At 38.8% G+C, this 19,728-nt stretch overlaps 1 protein-coding gene across 1 annotated transcript in view; it reads left to right on the top strand.

The window, feature by feature from the left end:
- The first annotated feature begins 322 nt into the window (after positions 1-322).
- slc38a4 (solute carrier family 38 member 4) overlaps positions 323-19,728 on the top strand; it is a 32,320-nt gene continuing 12,914 nt past the window's right edge. The window contains 11 exon segments of the mRNA XM_046859252.1: positions 323-589; positions 11,550-11,729; positions 13,789-13,904; positions 15,039-15,132; positions 15,296-15,411; positions 16,737-16,810; positions 16,989-17,027; positions 17,030-17,080; positions 17,199-17,280; positions 18,841-18,923; positions 19,143-19,201. Of these exon segments, the coding sequence (XP_046715208.1) occupies positions 13,792-13,904; positions 15,039-15,132; positions 15,296-15,411; positions 16,737-16,810; positions 16,989-17,027; positions 17,030-17,080; positions 17,199-17,280; positions 18,841-18,923; positions 19,143-19,201 (711 nt within the window). The 5' untranslated portion in view covers positions 323-589; positions 11,550-11,729; positions 13,789-13,791.

Below are 19,728 nucleotides of genomic sequence, written 5' to 3'. Positions count from 1 at the left end.
TGGGAGTTACTGAGATTACAAAGCGTATAAAAACCCATTTTTAGATTGGGATTTTGGGGACTTCCATTGTTTCTGTTGAATAAAGTCCTCCTTTGGCACTGCAAGTCTGGAGATTTGGGATCTTAACCTTTTTGGTAAAGTTTGTATTTATTATAATAAATATGAATAATTGTTAAATGTACTCTACACATTTGAATTTTTTTGCAATCAAGGCAGTGCAACGTATGGAAAGTGTAACAAGCCCCCTCCCTTTTCTGAACTAAATAGTATTGTCTCTATCTTCTATCTGATTGCAAAAGTAGAACACTGGTGAGAAGAAAAGCTGAAGGGGGAAAGTCCTGAGCAGACCTCTGAAGCTTCTGCTGTCCTGTCCTGTTGTGTCTCCAGTGACAGGCTGGGTGCAGACCACCACCATCGCAGTGTGTCGCTGTAATCTGATGCTGCCATCATCACATGGTGGAAATTTCCATGCTCTTCTCCTGGTTTAAATGGGTTTGGACTAGAAGATCGGATCAGTCGCCCGCCTCATCTCAGAGATCTGAAGAACGTGTGTGTGTTTGTATTTTTTTCTCTCCCCTGACCATATCAGGTGAGTTAAGTTTATTGAGATGTCAGGGGTATTTTTTGAGTGTGTTTATATCCAATGCATGCGTGAACATTAACACGGTAGATGATCATAGTCATAAATAGACGATATTTGGTGCATGTGAGGTGTGTGTGTGTGTGAGAGAAAGATTCCATGCAAAGTATTTTTTTTTTTTTACTTTGGGAATAAAACCAAAACAAGATATTCATTGCATAAAAGGGTTTATTTGTGTTTCTTGTGAACGGTCTGGTTTGACTTAGATAAGCGTATCTGCAGAAGGAAGCAGGGGCGTGTGTATGTATGTATGTATGTATGTATGTACATGTGTGTGTGTGCGCGCGGAAGGTTTGTGAAAACAAAAATGAAAAGAAGAAAACATCAAGGGTTTGAGTTACAGTTTCGTGCATGGTTGAAACCACGTTTTTGTTTTTTGCAAAGCAAATGTATTTTAGGTTGATTGAAATGGCGCGCGCACGCTTCGGCGCATTGTGTGTGTGTGTGTGTGCGCGCGCGCGCGAGTGTGAGAAAGCACGAGCGCGTGGCTCCTCCGCACAGCTTATTGAATCCTTCTTAAGGGAGACAATGTATAGTAGTGCAAAAACGCAATGCATAATAATGCTTCCACAGGTAGATGAAGGGGTAACATATTTGTAGCAGGAGTGCAGAGAGAGAGAGAGAGTGTGTGTGTGTGTGTGTGTGTGTGTGTTTTGCTGCATGCATGGGGGGTATATATGGTATGGAGCTCCAGGTTATAGGCTGCATTGTGTAAAGAGCTCGTGCACCAGGGTACAGTGTGTATTTATTAATACTGCATGCATGATGAGGATGCAGGATTTATATACGGAGTTTATTTCATGATTTGTTTATTTATTTGTTAATGCAGACATGACTCTGTGTGTGTGTGTGTGTGTGTGTGTGTGGATAAAAGACCGCGAATAGACCTGTATACACTTGGCTTCTTATCATTGTAGTGGAAAGTTACCTTTATGCATGTCAAGTTCTATTTATATGTTTATAAGTTAATATTTATAATATCATTTACACTGCCTAGGTGTCTGGATCTATAAATAAAATACAGCCTCTTTTCTAGCCTCCAGCTGGGATTTTATTTCGAACGTGTTCAAGTTACTGATTTATTATCCCAGTGGCTAAACCACTTTAAAACATTTGGCTTATTACTATTTCCAGCATGGGCTTCATGTCACTTACAAGAGGAATAAAACGGCATGCTTCTCTGAATTACAGGCTCCTCGGCTCCTAATCCAGAGCAAACTATCCTTGTGCACTCCTGTAAACACCAGCGCAATTTAATTCTGTCTAGTGCAGGGGCTTCCGAGTGGATCAGATGATCATGGGTTCAAATCCCACCACCAGGCTAAAACTATAGGGCCTTTGAGCAAGGATCATAACCCTTAATTGCTCAGCTGTATAACTGAGAGAACTGTATTTATGAGATATGCAAAATGCAATATAAATTAAATCGATTTCTGAAATATATCGGAATCTGATCAGAAGTAGATATTTAAAGCCAAAGCTTAATTCAAGAAGTTTCGAGCCCCAGCACTGCCCGGCTGGGCCCTTATCAACAGCCTTAACCTTGCATGCTCCAGGGATGCCATATTCTGGCCTTAACTTCCTAACAAGCTGGGATATGTGAAGGAAACAATTTCATATATATATATATATATATATATATATATATATATATGTGTGTGTGTGTGTGTGTGTGTGTGTGTGTGTGTGTGTGTGTGTGTGTGTGTGTGTGTGTGTGTGTGTGCTCAGGGGTCCACTGGGGTTAAGGAGGTCACAGAGCTCCAGTTCTTCCACTCCAAACTTTTCCACACCGTTTCATGTCCTGTCACGGTGCTTTTCTTTGCGTACAGGAACACCGGAACACCGTTCGGCTTCCTCAGATCCGGCGAAGGAAAATTTTCGGATTCGTTACATTCGTGTGCTGTTTCATTACGACGTTGAGGTGTGTCCCCTTACTTTCGGGCAAAGAGTGCGGTTCTAGTACGATAATTGTAGGTTGTCGAGAATGATACGAGAATATGAATGCGTGTGAAAAGGGCTCGAGGTTTTTGGAGTTCTTCAACTCTTCTGTTCCTCAAATAATTTAATACAATGTAAATATAATTTAACAATATTAAATATTAGAATAGAATAAAGTATTTTATTATTAATATTAAGTATTATGTTAATAGTATGCTATTTATTTATTTATTTATTTAGGAAGACACCTGCTTCTCAGAATGAGAATCTTCTTTATTGTCAAGTATTATGGGTTGTATGTAGAAAAGAATTTGTCATTGTGTGCTTTTGCTATAAAAGATTTATGAAAACTATGACTGGGGACAAAAAACCTTGTGGAAAGTAAAATTATAAATAAAGATAAGGACGTTAACTATACAGTTTGTGCAGGGGATGTAAAGTGAATCAGTGCAGATAATAATGTAAAAGTGAGGCGGTGCAAATGTTATTTCCTGAATAAAGTCTAAAGTGCAGGGTTGCGATATAGTGTTTTATGAATCTAAGAGTTATTTCTGGATGAATTGCCCTGTTACACTGCCATTTTAATAACAAAGGAGCCGCAGGTTGATGGTGATCTCCAGGTTGCAGTGCATCTCCATCTTAAGGGTATGAATCCTCAACAGTTCACAAAACTTGCAATTTAGAACACGTTACGTTTTTTGAGTCACGGATCGGATCTATTAGGGTTCTGAGGGTGAGGAGACATATCATTTCCAACGAAATGCTACCATACATGTGATTTGAATGATTTTTGGGAGGCTTTTCGAGTTTCGCTCCTCCGCTAGACATTGTTGTCGCCCGAATAACATGTCCCGTTCACGGGAACACATGACTGCTGTGTGGACTTTCTTAAAAAGCTATATCGACAGGACAAAAAAACCCTTTCTGAGGTCGTTAGTCTGTGCCATATAGCACGTGTATATCAATATTTTTGAAGTGTGAAAACGTCAATTACGAAACGGGATACAAGTTGAAGTTTATTAGTTCTTAACAAAAGTACGATTTGATGGAAAGCCACATCAGAACAGAAAAACGGCGTATTTGTGCTAATCTCTAATGATAATGTTTGTAAACGATGTCTTCGTTCTATATGACTGTAGAAGGATTTCATCCTGTCTTTTGAAACAGAAGAAATGGCTTAAAAGAAACTGCGTGTCCAGTAGTAAAGATTTGGTCTTGAATATTTCACTCTAATGCTTCAAATCTACTTCATGTTTTTTTGCGTGTGTTTTCTGAACCTCCCATTCCACATTTAGTACCCTTTTCCTGTTCTGATAAGCTCCACTCTTCTGGGAAGATGTTTCACTAGAGTTTTTCTGGGTTTATGAGATTTCATGGGGTGAGGAGGCCTAGAGTGCAGTCAGCATTCACATTTATGTTCGGTAGGGTTCTATAGCAGGAGATTTTGCAATCCAACGCAGCATATCTCCATAGAGCTGGCCAGAAAAGGTTTGGGTCTCCTGGGCCACATGAAAGGGAAATAAGATTTCAGCTTTGTTTTGGAAAGAACAACTATTGGCTAGAACAGTACTTTTAACTCGGTCGAGTTAAACATGCTCCTGAGGTTCCAGTGACCACTGTTCCTGCCCCTCTTCGCTCCGTGGATCTTTAAACTTCGTCCAGGTCTGCCTCTAGGTAGTGTTCTTTTCGACTGGAGGCCACTCTGTGCAGCTTGGGACGGTTTCTCATCAACGCCTTGGGTGGTTCCATGAAATTCCAGAGTAAGAACGGGACATCGTATATCTGTAATAAATGGACATTCGGTGCAACCCAGTTGAGGATGGATTCTCTCTTGAGTCTGGTTCCTCTCAAAGTTCCTGTTTTATGCCATCTCAGGGAATTTTTCCTTGCCACAGTCGAACCTCTGCAATACTGGCATTTCCAGAGCATATTGCTTTTTGGGTTAGATCACCCTGTTATTGTTTGACCTAGCAGATTTCCTGTAGTTTAACAGTCAACAGTTCTGTTTGTGATCACTCACTGACAACAGTCACAAATCTTTGACTAAATCACCAATCCAAATCAGAATGTGAACTTTATCCTCTCGACACAGAATCATCCGGACGCATCATCGCATTCTTCATCTTTCCGCAGAGATTTTCTCGCTAATTACCAGACTGAAATATCGAGCTCCAGCTTTTTATCCTTTTTATACAATCTGGCTCAGATTGGTACACACCAGATCTCAAGAACTTCATTCAGTGTGAGGTTCATGACTGTCAAATGGCCCGTAGTTCGTTAATTACACTCACCTGCTACTTTTGTTAATTACACAGAACATCTGCATGTTATCCAATCAGCCAATCACGTGGGAGAGCATGTGCTTGTGCAAATACAGGTCAAGAGCTCAAAGTTAATGTTCACAAGATGTGAGCTCACTGATTTGGCATTGGGTGCTGGTGCCAGATCAGACTGGATTGAGTATTTCAGAAACTGTTGATGTTCTGGGAATTTCACACAAAACCTCTTTGAACACAACTTTGAAGAAAAAAATCCATTGCGCAGGAGATTTTTCTCTGGAAACGCTTTTGTGAAGAACAAGACTACTTTAATACACTACAGTTAAAAGAATGTGGACATCTGATTAGTTTGCTATAAGCTTTTTGAACATCCATTCCACATGTAATCCCTATTTACTGTGTGTTAGTAAAGTCAGGTCCTGAGGTGAGGTGAGGTGAGGAGGCCTGGTGTGCTGCCAGTGTTCTCATTCATTCATGTTCAATAGGGTTGGAGCTCTATAGCAGGAAATCATCCACATCTTCTATCCCATGTTAAGCATATCTACAAGGAGCTTTGTGCATCTTGGAACAGGTTTGGCACTCCTAGTTTAAGTGAAGGTGTGCCTCTGACATTGTGGTGACAGTTTGGGGAAGAAGCAGATATCGCTGGAAATCAGGTGTCCCAATACTTTTGTCAGTGTATTTTATGTTGCCTGGGTTTTTTATTTCTTCAATTTTGAGGGATTTAAAAAGATCCCAGAAAATCAGCAGTTTTTGAAATACTCAAAACAGTCCATCAGTGAGATTTTGGTGTGAACATTAATGAGTAGATGTTCCTATGAAAGCAGTCAGTGAGTGAATAAACAATTAGAGGTTTTCTGGGGAAGGACTTCTAATGTATTTAATTAAAAACATTGTTTACTAGTCACTCATTGCTAATAGTTAATGATAAATTATATCAACAAATTATGCATAAATATAATACATCAATCTTATGAATCAGAAACAAGTGCATTCAGTATATACATGAGTGTGTTTGGGTATTTGATATGAAAGTTCTTAATTATATACAAATATTTGACAAAATTCCTTTTGTTTGAAAAAATATTGTCCTACCAAATAAAATGAAAACTGGATTTATTGTAGATTTTCATTAAATATAGACATACACACATGTACAAACTTGCACATTCATTTACACCTAGAGGCAGTTCCGAGTAGCCAAACCATCGGTTGGCCTGTTTTTTTTTAGAGGTGGGAGGAAACTGGAGATCCTGGAGCAAACCAACGTGCACATAGGGAGAACGTTACAACGCTCCACAGAGACAGTAACTTGATCCCAGGATCAAACTGGGATTTCTGGAGAAGCTAATCTCCAGATCCACATTGCAACCTCATAATAGCTGACGTCAAAATGCTTCAACGAATGTTCAGATCTGTTTAACGTGCATCCTGTTGTTACAATGCTAGCAAATATCGTCTCCGTTCCTAACTCTCTTCGGTTTAGATTTAAAGTATCGGCCGTGTTTGTAGATGAGAGAACTGATCCAACAGTATTTGTAGATAAACTGGTGTTGAACACAGATATCGGTGACATTCCTGTGATAAGAACGAGAGCTGTATATTAACATTTACTGTGTGTGTATTAAACATGATACAAGGTGGTATCAAAAAGATTCGAGACTAGTTCTGTTTACAAGAAAGTGCTTTGTTTACACACCATCACTTTCAAAATAGTCTCCTTGCACATCACTATGGCGTTCCCAGTGTTCCTGCAACTTCTGAAATGTTAATACTCATACTCAAGTTCCTGTTGGCACATTTAGCACATTTTTTTAAGCTGATAAGTTCCTGTAAAGGTTTTTGTGAGTGTTGTCATAACACCATCCCTTCTTGCTTGTACATTAGCGATCCTGCATATGACCGTGCTCCTGTGCATAAAACCAGCTCCATGAAGATCTGCTTTACATAAGTTGGATGGTTATAGAGCTCCAAACCTACTGAGATGAATGTGAACGCTGACTGCACCCCAGGGCTTCTTGTCTTACCTATATCAGTACCTGACTTTACTAACACCCTTGTGGATGAATGAATCTCCACAAAGATCTAGTGGAACATCTTTCCAGAAGAGTCCTGGAGCTTAATTCTAACAGCAAATAGGGTCTGAATGTGGAATGGGAGGTTCAAGATTAAACACATAGCAATCGTACGGTCAGGTGTCCACAAACGTTTATCAAACGGACTTGAACATGGAAAACGCCACTGATCATTTTATATATAGTGTATATATGTGTGTGTGTGTGTGTGTGTGTGTGAGTATTTCTATTTTTTATAATAAATATACAGTTATAAAGTAAAAAATACAAAAATTCAATAAAACAGCTTTGGATTTGTTAGCATTAGTGTTTAGATTAGCACTGCTGTTTGTGACTTAATGATTAGCAGCGTGTAATATAGAGAACATGACGCAGGTTTTGAGAAGGACCGCACCGAACACTTTCTGTCTCAAGGCCATTATAGTATTTTACCACACACGCACGTTAGTTAAAGTTCAGCAGTGCCACTGATCTTCAGGTTGAGCAAATAAACAAGAACGAGGTGACAGACACCTTGTCTTTCAAGGGTGCGGCAGAAAAACACTTTCATATACTAAAAATGCGTTTTCCTCAACATTTTCACCTCAGTATTGCGGGTGTGTTTGTGTGAACAATGAGAAAAATGTGGACTCTCAGGAGTTCATGACCACTCAATGCTTTTAGGTGCTTGAACGAAGTGTACTAAATATTTTTTTAACATCTAAATAAAGTTTAGACATTAAGCCGTATTATATTATTATCACTCCTTAGCTTTTAACATTGTAACTCAAACAGAACAAAAGGGCAATGGATGTGATACAAACCAAGTTTCATAATACGTCCTGTTCCTGACCGGATTATTACAAATATTACAACTACACTATACGGACAAAACTTGTGGACATCTGATAAGATTGGTATGTGCTTCCTTTTGAACATCTCATTCCTTTTGAACATATCCATTTGCTGTTTTAATAAGCTCTACTCTTTTGGGAAGATTTTGGACTAGATTTTTGTGGAGATTTGTGAAGATTTATTTAGCTACAAGGGTGTTGGTAAAGTCAGGTACTGATGTAGGTGAGGTGAGGAGGCCTGAGGTGCAGTCAGCGTTCACATTCAATCACTTTCAGTAGAGTTGAAACTCTATAGCAGGAGATTTTCCACTCTGGTAGATCTTCATGGAACTGTTTGTGCACATTTCAATGAAGAATTGTGTGTCAGGTGTCCCAATACTTCTGTCCATACAGTGTAAATTGTGTGGTATTGTTCAGAAATAATACAATAGCTTATATTTAAAAATATCAGATGCTATAGACGTGTATTTCTAGACACAACCTTGAGACAGTCATGTTTTTTTGGCAGACAAAAGCAGCTATTATTTATTTTATTTGCTGAATTAAGAGCATTTCAAAAGCTTGCAATTGGTATAATATTATCTTTGTATTTGATTTATTTGTAATCTTCTGAACAATTATAGATATTTAAAAATATTTCTACTCGGACATCGTTTATTGCAGAAGTGGAACAGATCTAAAATGTAGTAATCAGAAGGTGAAGGTTGATTTATATCAAGTATTAATAAAATAAAGTTTTATATACTTGGATTTAGGGCTAGGCAAATTTTTGTTTTTCGATTTAATTCTAATTAACGTTTTACAATTTATTATTATTTGATTTTATTATTATTATTATTATTAACTTTTCCTCTGCGGTTTAGCAATGGTTCGGATTTGAGAGTTTAGACGTTGAAAAACTTTTGTCAAATTCAAAATATTCTGAAAGTCCGTTGCGGCACCATTCATTTATTCCGTCATTTGCGACAAAGACACCTGAACGGGACGAATGGTCAAAGTTATAAAATGAAAACAAGCCAACAGTCTGCTGTCCAAGTTCAGCAGGTCCACCTCAAATTACAAAAATGGCATGTCATTACCGGTGTCTTTTTTTTTTTTATTTCTAATGCCAAGAATAGCTTCTGCAAATATATTTAACTAGAGTGTTTAACATTTATTTACACCATGTTAACCACTTTATTTATGGCGTGTCCGCTAAAAAGACAACGTTACAGATCCAGATGTTTTTTCAAATTACTAATCGAGAGAATGTTACTTTAGTCATGTTGTTGTACTTGGGTTTTATGTTGACCAGTTACGCCTAAAAAAAAATCGCAATCGTTAATCGGTCAAACAAAAATTAGATTTGTATTTTTTTTGCCATATCGCTCAGCACTACTTGGATCGTTATCTGCTAATCAGGGATGCGTTTCGAGATAGTCGCGCTTGCTGCAATGTCGTTTTTCCCCACTTGGCCTGGAGTTCAAAAAGGGAATAGGGTCAACTTGGATGGTGTAACTTTACACTGATAACGCTGTATAAATAGCGTTGCAGGTAAATCTCTTGCATCAGCCACCTGGCTTTGCTGATGTCCAAGTCTTCACACTGTGTATGAAATAGTGTATGATTACTGAGTACACTGCACTTCAGATACCAACACTAATATATTTATAATATATATAAATTGCAGAATTTGCTCTCTCTTATACACATTCTTAACTTTGTGTTATTGTGTAGACATTAGTGCAGTTTATTTTCATTCCTGGTGACACTAAATGATTATGCATATGATTTACTCTAACAGATGGTCTGTGGCTGGCCTTGAATTGTCGATACAATCATATGCAAATCATGTGATCCTGTGTCATATATATATATATATATATATATATATATATATATATATATATATAATTTTTTTTTTTTTTCTGCGTTGGTGCAGGTATACATCAGTGTCCTTCAAAATCCTGATATAATCATCTGTATTAAAGTTTTTATATGTTTAGGGATGGAACGGTGTTTCCAGTATATTTCCAAAAACTTCCAAGTTGAAAACTTTCCGTGAACTAATGGTAATTAATTCGAATTAGTAATTTGAGGAAATGAATATAAACTGTATGATACAAACCTAAACTTTTGTTTGGTTTTAAGCTGATATGTATGCAAACTAATGCCATAAAAATGGCATTTTTATTTTTTATTGTTAGTATAATTTTAATGCACAATCACTTACACAAAGCATAAATTTGTGTAATATTCATGTAATTTACTCGACAAATAGCCAACATTTTCCAGCATTATTTTGTGTGCAGGATTAAAAAACGGTGTGTTATGGAGGAAAACGCAGTGCATGTAGGGGGTGTGGCCTCAGTAACCATGCAGTAAATGCGCTGTGTGCACGTGATTGAAGAACGTGCAGGGTAGAAATTGACCTGAAATCGCATTTAATCTGGTTAGTTTTAAAACGATCATGCAAGATTACATTTAAGTTCCCTGTTATAGGCTCACCTGCAATTTTGTTAAATTTATTCCAGTATATTCTTGTCAATTGTAATGGAAATTTTCCAGTTTTAAAAGAAACCCTATACATGATTCATTGCTGTACATCCGCAACATCTGCACCCGCACGTCTCGACAGTTGCAGACGTGGTTTTTGAGGTTTTCTTTTCCACCTTTTCATTTTGATGAGGAAATTGCTGGTTTGTTCATGGTACTGCATTCGGCCTTGTCTAAGTTATTGTTTCATAGTTTCATACTGCAGCACTAATTAAGGCTAATTTGCATATTTTTATAGAGGAGAGAGGTTTGGAGTCTTGATTCAGCAGTTCAGCATCTCGTGTTGGGGGTCAAAGGAGAGTTTGAAGATAAACCGGTCTTCGCAGCCATCCGTGGCGTTTTGAACTTGGTGTGAGTTTAGCAGGGGTGTCACCAGGGGGCTAGTGGGAAACCTGTGCTTTGTTTTGACCGTTGAGCCAAAGCTTGTGATTGGTCTGAAGGGGTTGAGCCATGGACTTTATAGATGTTGGACGCCATATAAGGAATGAGCATCAGCGAAGGAAAGCGCTTTCTCCTTGAGATAAAAAAAATGGACAAACACAGTAAGAGCGACTTTTTTTTTTTTTTATATTTATGATCATTGTTTTGGCTTTGGAGAAGGGGGCATTGGGGGTCTTTACAATAATATCACACTGAATATTGGAGCTAAAATGTATAGTTATAATGCAGCTCAACTTTTGCTATATGGATTCCTGTTTTTTTGCTGTTTTTTTGCTGATTTCCCTAAAACTGATTTAGGAGTTAGTCATAAATATATATTTAAATTCTAATGGTGAGATCTACGCTAAACTCTACGCAAATGTGAAATCTTTTATGGGAATGTGTTTATCTTAAAGTTTTTTTAATCCTGTCTCTTATACGGGAATTTCAGTCCATCACTGGGTGGGTGGATTTCTGCTTTACTGTGTGTGTGTGTGTGTGTGTGTGTGTGTGTGTGTGTGTGTGTGTGTGTGCGCGCAAGATAGCACGAAGCATTTGATTGGTAGTTATTGTCACTGCCCTGTGTGTGTGTGTGTGTGTGTGTGTGTGTGTGTGTGTGTGTGTGTGTGTGTGTGTGTGCACACCTGTGTGCACGTGTGTCTGTGTGTGTGGTCAGTTTGTATGATTCTGAATAGAATGTCTTACAAAAAAAAAGAATTCGCCCCTCTGTAGTGTCCACAGAAGGACAGAGCAAAGAGCAGTTGATGCAATGTGTGTGTTATCTTGTCCACACTCGACTCCTGTGTGCTCTGTGTGTCGGATGACGCAGGTTTCTGAGAGGTGGGGTGAGTTTGTGCGTGTGTCAGGACTAAAGCTAGCGGCAAAGGGGACACGTGATTGGCTGTCTGAGGCCCTCCCTCTGCTCTTTATAGCTACCACTCACCTGCAGGAGTAAAAGCAGCACGCTCAAACATCTCTTTTCAGCTGGGAGCCCTGCCCTGCCCTGCCAGTGAGTACCCATAATTCAACTGCCCGCGTTATTTTAACGCTGAAATCTCTAGTGGTTTAAATCGAGCCGATTCACTTCTGCGATTTGCTTATGTGGAATACCATTAAGGTACTTCTGACTTGCTTATCGTTGTCTTTTTGCCCAGAGGGTGGGTTGTGTGGGGGTTTTGGAAATGCCTTTGTCAATGGAACTAGGTGTGAAAAAGTTTTACTGCTGTAAAAGTAGACACGGTTCGAAGCTGAAGTGCATTCCTTACAGGAGCAAACCTGCTGTGCAGATCTTTCACTAGGTTTATTTGTGTTGTGGGGCGGGGCAAGGGGGAAATGTATTTACCTTCTAGAACAACAGCTGGAAAAATTACAATGACTTCTAATTTGCAGAACTTTTAATCACAGTATCACATCAAACTGGATTTTGTTGGGGTTTTTTTTTTTTTTACATTCTTGCAAGCATGAAATGTCACATGGCCAGGGGGGAGAAATTAGGCTTTGTAAATGCTCGAACATTTGTTTTAAAGCCCAGTGAGCACCGCTTCGCTTCGCTGCATGCCAAGTCAAATAAACGTGTTCGAGTCGGACGGCATGCATCATTAATGAACCATAATGAGATCTATGACTGTTAAACCGTTGACAATAAAAAAGTAGAACGTTAAACTGGACTCTGTTTTTCCAGCCAAACATTTACGCACTTTAAATTAACCACCTGTATCATTCGTATGAATGGGGGGGGGATTTTTTTACGTGGCAAACCGCTCTTTATTTCTCACCGATCATGAATGCAAAATGAAAAGTGTGCATGTTTGGATACTATGCAGATAAAAGTAGTTGCTGCAAGAATTTTTTACTCAAATTCCCGCATAGTAGAAAAAAAAAAAATCAGATTATTAGTACAATAAACCGTACGGATCAGTTTATTCATAAGCAAATACACCACACCTCGTTCAGCGCTCAGAACTTTCTCCCTAACGCACCGGGCTGCTCCCTTTGAGTGCCAGTGCTTCTGGAAAATTTGTAGCTTTCCATAAACGAAGTCCTCAGGGTCTGAAACAATCCGAACTGCAGTACGTCACGTTCTATCAAAAGAGCATTGTGCGAGCGAAAGGAGATGTTGAGGTATGAAACGTTTTGCTGTGCAGACCAATTCACAGCCTGCTGAAGTGTTGCGTAACTCAAGACTCCTTCTGGCTCTGAGGAGAAGCCTGTTGCATGACACCTCATTATACCGGCGATCTGGTAAAAAAAAAAAAAGAACATATTGAATCGTGGCTTGAGATGTGCTGAGACTTGTAACCAAAGCTTGTGAGTTGTACGTTGTCCTGTTTAAACCCGCTACCCTGGGCTCCTGGCCAAGCGTGTGAACGTCTTGCGTCAATATAAAGTGCTGCAAATGAATAGAACGTGTACAGCAATCGTGATCCAACCATCCAGCGACAGAAAATTACGGAAATTTACTGGAACATTTGATTATTTTCTTAATTAAGATTAGTTAGGGGTGTAACGGTACACAAAATTCACGTTTCGGTACGTACCAAGGTCGTTTTTTTTTTTTACGCATTTCATTATTATTAACAATAACGAACATTTTTAATACAATTTAAAATCAAATGCCTGCTTGGTTTTAATAAAATATATACAAATATAATGGAATAAATCTAATTAATCCAATACACCGCAATAAATCGAGTAATTGTTTAAATTGGCACAAATTAAATTGATTTATTAAAATAAATGAAAAAAAAAAGTTTACATTTGTTAGACTGCATTTAGTTTTCCAAAGATATTTTCTGCTTATTTCAGCATACTTTAAAAAATGTCTTTATTCCTTCTATTCGTTCACTTCCTCGATATGCGGAATTGTCACGTATTTCTTGGACAGAAAAACATTGGCGATGACCGGAAGTTGCAGCGATTTTGCGCATGTGCAAAACAGAATTGTGTTTAGTATCATTATTCGACATTCCTGACCAGTTTCCTCATGCTCTTGTTTTTGCAGGTACGGATTTTCCCACCAGGTTTAAAATACCTCATCGTTTTGCCTGCAATCTTCTCCACACTTACAGACCATGGAGCGCATGGAGCTGAAGAAAGTGAGCACTGAGGCGGATGACGACAGCAACGACAGCCTGGACGGGCGATTCTCCGTCCCCGTCGACTCCGAGAAGGCCACCATGAACAGGTCAGACGTTTGAAAAGCCTTCCAGATCCATGTTCTTCCCAGTCCTCAATACTTTTACTTCTGGTTTTAATTCTATTATGTCTACACAAATGTTCTGGTTTTATCAGCACCACTAGAACTACACTAATGTATCACTATAATGCGAGAGCACACACTACCATTAGGTGCATAAATATTTGGACACTGACAAAGTTTCCTACCACAGTCTACGAGGTGGTTTTTAAAACTAGTTTTGTAACCCACCCACAGACAAGGGTGCACACACGGTCACAGGGAGCACCAATCTTTATAAGTCAGTGTGCCTAAAGACATTGTCCTCTCTACACGTTGCTATTCTGAACATGTGCGCTGCCACGTCTTCGATTTCATCGTGGACAGCAAGTTAGGACAAAGAGCAAACGTGAAATTTGGCGTGAACCTGGGCAAGTTATGCATTTTAGGTTGATTACCGTGTGTGTGTGTGTGTGTGTGTGTGTGTGTGTGTGTGTGTGTGTGAGTGATTATGCCTTGTGATGCATTGGCCCAGTTCAGGGTGTCCCCTACTTTTGAGCCCTAAGTTTCCTAGAATAGGCTTCAGGCTCCATGAGATGGGATCAGAAGTATGATGGATGGATGGATGGATGGATGGATGGATTTGATCTCAAAAGCATTTTAATTTGAGGATGTGTATACATATTGAATTTGGTGGACAGTGTTGGAATTGCAGTACTTTTTATACAGAGTTCCCTTTTTTAAAGGATCAAAAGTAACTTGATTGTTGATGGGTCAGCTGTTCCACAGCCAGGTGTGTTTCACTCGAGTAAGTAAGGTCTGGAATGAAGTCCGAAGAGGTGCCAGTGCCAGTGAAGCGAGCCATCATGAGGCCCATGAGCATCATGAGCGTTAGGTGTGGTCTTTTAGCCTTTTTGATACACACGGTGAGCTCAAAGACACCAAAAGCCCCCTTCAGAACAGTCAGCCAGAGGAACATCCTCCAGGGCGACAGGCATATCTGTGTCGAAGTGAACTATCAAGGGAAGACCTCACTAGAGTAAAATATAGAAGATCAGGAAGTTTAGATTAAGCATATATGTGTGTGTATATATATATTTATTGACGTCTATAATAACTGGCTCTCGATTGAATGTTTTACAGTCAGTATCTTGATGAAGAGGATGCTGAGAGTCAGAAGTTTCTCACAAATGGAATAATGAAAAAGAAGAAGTTTGAGGAGTATCATGAAGAATATGTAAGATCATTATAATTCTAGTTATTATTATTGCATGTAATTTATCTCTGTACAGTTTTGCTTTAAAATAATAAGAAAAATCTATTATTTAGGTAAAAAGGTCTAGGCAACACTCTCTCTTTCTCACTTTCTTTCTCTCTTTCTCTCTCTCTCTTTGTTACAGCACCCAGGTCATGCATCTATGGGGATGTCTGTGTTTAATCTCAGTAATGCCATCATGGGAAGTGGGATCCTGGGTCTCTCCTTTGCCATGGCAAACACTGGAATCATCCTGTTTTTGTAAGTATGACTTGGTTATTATCAGGATGCTCTTTTTCTCTCTAATAAAGTGAAATCTGGATATATTCACTATTTGGTCAAAAGTATTGGGACGCCCTACTTTTCCACTCATACGTGGTTCTTCACCGAACCGTTACTACAAAGTTGTACACACAATCGTTTCGGACGTCTTTGGACACAGCATGAAAATCTTCCTTCACTTAAAGTAGGAGACCCAAACCTGTTCCAGCATGACAATGCCCCTGTGGAGCTCCAAAGCCATCTCTATGAAGATGATCATCTTTCCATGGGTTGGAAGATGTGGAAGATCTCCTGCTATAGAGCTCCTATAGAGCACCCTAAGCCCTCCTCACTTTCTCACTTACATCAGTACCTGATTTTACAAGCACACTTCAAAATCTAGAGGAACATCTTCCCAGAAGAGTGGGGCTTATTATCTCGTACAACCCGATTATATATTTATATATTTTATATAAGCCGTAAATCTCTCCCTGTTCGATATCAGCTGTAAACACTGCACCACACCAGTCTGAACGTGCTCTCGTTAATGTAACACACACTTGTACTATTTCTGGCTGAGGAACTTCCAGTCTTTGGCTTTGCTCTTTAAACTCTTGAGCCAGACGGTGGTACAGACTGAACCTGACACAGAAGCACACAGATTGAGAGATCGAGTCTTAGCGAGAGCCGCGTTAGCATGTCTGTATTATTGAGCGTGTTCAGACTGACTGACGGCGGTCAGCTGGTTCACTCGTTTCTACTGACCTTGCATTCCCCTCATAACATAAGGATGAAGAGAACACCTTCCTCAGCGCTAGATCCGGTTCTCACCTGACTAGCGGGTCAGTGTTTTGGCCTCGTCTCCATCACTCTTCGACTCCCTCCTGCGTCAGGTGGCTATTTCGGTTCTCCGTACAGGCTTCTTGTGCCTGGTAACTCTATCAGACACAGATACCCAGGCTTCCCTTTAGCTCTTTTCTCTTATTTTTTTTTTTTCCTTCCCCCCCTTGCTGTCTTTCATTCTGTCATTTTCTCTTGACAGATATCAAGTAGTGTCGGTTGACAGGAATACGCAGGTTGACGTTGGAATGTAAGGGAGGATTGATGGCCTCTACTGAGCGTGTACCGCGTAGTTAAAAATAACCTCCATAGCACAGTCGTGATGTGTTCCTCCACACACACACGCACTCGCTTGAGCAGGTCAAAAAAGTGCGCTGTGTACCATGTATTTTAAAAAATGAGATTGATTTTACAGTGTTGAAACACAATCCTATGTCTCAAGGTGGAAACAAGTTTTTGTTTTGTTTTTGTTTGTCCTCCTGCAGCATTCTCCTCTTTGCTGTTGCCATACTGTCACTCTACTCAATTCACCTGCTGCTTGTTACGGCTAAAGAAGGAGGTAATCATTAACTCTCACACACACACACACACACACACACACACACACACACACACACGTGAGAATATAATTGATATCGTAGGCGTCTCCTTTTCTATTTCTAGATTAAATGGCATTGTATGGGTGTCATGTGCTATTTTTCTCTTCCCCTGAGCATATCATGTATCAATATTTTCAGGTTCTCTTATCTATGAGAAGCTGGGTGAAAGGGCGTTCGGCTGGCCGGGAAAATGGCAGCCTTCGGCTCTATAATCATGCAGAATATCGGTGGTGAGTGTCGGAGTACAGCCGCACATGTCTTCATTTCATCATTATTGCAGTGGTAATACCGGAGTCCATATGGACTTGTCCAGTGTGAGCACATTGTGATCGAGTTGTCTTTGCGCAGCCATGTCCAGCTACCTGTTCATCGTGAAATACGAGCTGCCGGAGGTCATCCGGGCCTTCCTGGGACTGGAGGAAAACTCAGGGTGAGTGGTGGCAGGTTGAAGTATTTTGAATCCAGAATGAGAACAGGTCAGAGTAGATGCATGCATTAAAAAAAGAAATGTTAAGGGAAATATTGTCCAAAGTGCATTCCATTTTGGATAACTCCTCCCACCCACTACTGAGGAGTCTGAGAAGTACCTTCAGTGACTGACTCATACAACCATGACCACAGAGCACCACAGGAGATTTCAACCTGTGACCATCAAATGATATTTCTCCTTCCTCTGGGTGTTACACAGCTGCTCCACTATATAGATAGTTATATAGTTTCATATATAGATCATATAGATAGTTATATATGTACAGTATGTGTAGATATAGACAATATAGATATAGTTATATATAGATATAAACGATAAAGATACATAATATATTTTGAATAGACATTATATATAGAATAGACATAGTTATTTATATAGAATATACAGTGGAACCTCGATACTCGCGACCTTGCCACGAGTAGCTCGACTGTTCGGCGTGACATTTCAAAACAAAGTTTGTACTAATAAATTAAATAAAAGTGTATGAAATATTTTATTATTGTATTATTCATTTAAAGTAGTAAATCAAACATTTATGACAAGTAATTTGCAATTTTTGTTGAGTTTACACCACAGTAAATGTGCAATTCCCCTTAAAAAAGTTAAAATATATATTTCTTTTAATATTATTTATATCGTCTATGCCATTTTTATATAATGTTAATATCGTGAGCAATTGTATTTCAATCGTTGTAGTCTGACTTTTCTGCCATCTGTTTTACACAATTTATTACACTTAATTTAAAACTTCATTTACGTATACATATTTAAGTGTTTTTTTATTATTTTTTATTAGTATTATTTCACTGACATTTTTATTTTATTATAACTTCAACCCAGCAATTTCCCTGTGGGCTCTATAAAGTATTCTGATTCTGAAAGCGCAATTAAAACGATTGATTTGTGAATTGATTACTGCTCGGGCGCATTGTGATGGAAAATCAACATGGCCGTCCACAGCAACGAATACAGTAGCACTTTTAAACTTGAACTGAATAATCGAAAGTTTATAATTAATATAAAGACATAATTGCTACAGCTTGTACCTAGAGTTCAGCGTTCTGAGAAAAAATATACGTACGTTAGTTAATTAGATGGCTAACATGCGTCCATGTTTTGTTTTTTTCTCCTCGTTTATGTGGCTCAAAATGCATTGAGGTTGGAAAATGTCATTTCAATGTATGATGGAGGCAGTTTTATTTTGACCCTCTTGTGAATTTGAATGGGAATTAGTTTTTTTTATTGAATTATTTGCATTATTAAAATTAGAAGTATTAATATTTGTACATATGTATTGATATTCAGGGGGAAAACATTTTCACATGATCTCTGTAGTTCATTTTTCTTGCTTTAAGTATGTTTTTATGCTAACATTACTGTAAGAGTGCTGTAGTGTGTGTGTGTGTGTGTGTGTGTGTGTGTGTGTGTGTGTGTGTGTGTGTGTGTGTGTGTGTGCTTCACATGGGTTTAAGTGCTTGTGTGCTTCCTCCCCCGCTGTAGTGAGTGGTACCTGAACGGGAACTACCTGGTGGTATTCGTGTCTGTCGGAATCATCCTGCCCTTGGCCTTGCTCAAGAACCTGGGTAAGCCCTGTTCCTCACTGTGTTCTCCAAAATCTACATCTGTTTCCTACTGTAATCTGATTTGTGTTTTAGGGGTTTTTTTTTTACTTCTACATATTTCTACACTCACACTACCCAACTGCTAATCATACAGGTTGATAGTACAGTCTTAAACCTGTGGTTCTGTACAATGAATCAGCACAGAATTGATAATTGGAATGTGTGTGTGCTCTTGTGCAGGCTACCTGGGATACACCAGTGGCTTCTCTCTCTCATGTATGGTCTTCTTCGTGGGTGTGGTGAGTAGTTTTGTTTAATTATAATTTTTTTCTACTAATGTTGCTCTTCAAGATGTATATCGCCTTTTAAAAGAGCATTATTACCATCATAATGAAATTTTTCATATTCATTGTGTTTGAAATAAAAAGATTTACTTACGCATACAGTTGGTGGGTAAAATAATCATGTTAATAACTAGAGGTCGACCGAGTGGATTTTTGTGATACCGATTGGATCGCACTTCCTAATAATCGATTAATCAACCGATAGTTTTTAAAACGGATACTGGATAAAAAAACAAACCGTCCACTCCATGTTAAATAGTACTTAACTTTTTTACAAAAAAAAATAAACTGTCCTTAATCATGAAAATGTGCTTAATAAAAAACAAACAAAAAAGGTACATCATAAATATAATATAGCGCTCCATGCAGTGAATCGCCTCTAGAGGGTGCTCTCGTAATGACAGCGGAAGCCGGAAAAACTATTGGTATGGATTTTTGTTTATAGCCGATAGTTCCAGGGATCAACTATTGGTGTCTCGACC

The sequence above is a fragment of the Silurus meridionalis genome, chromosome 10 (assembly GCF_014805685.1).
Source record: "Silurus meridionalis isolate SWU-2019-XX chromosome 10, ASM1480568v1, whole genome shotgun sequence".
NCBI lineage: Eukaryota > Metazoa > Chordata > Actinopteri > Siluriformes > Siluridae > Silurus > Silurus meridionalis.
Note: the sequence above shows the minus strand (reverse complement) of the source record. Positions and strands in the feature narration are given on the sequence as shown.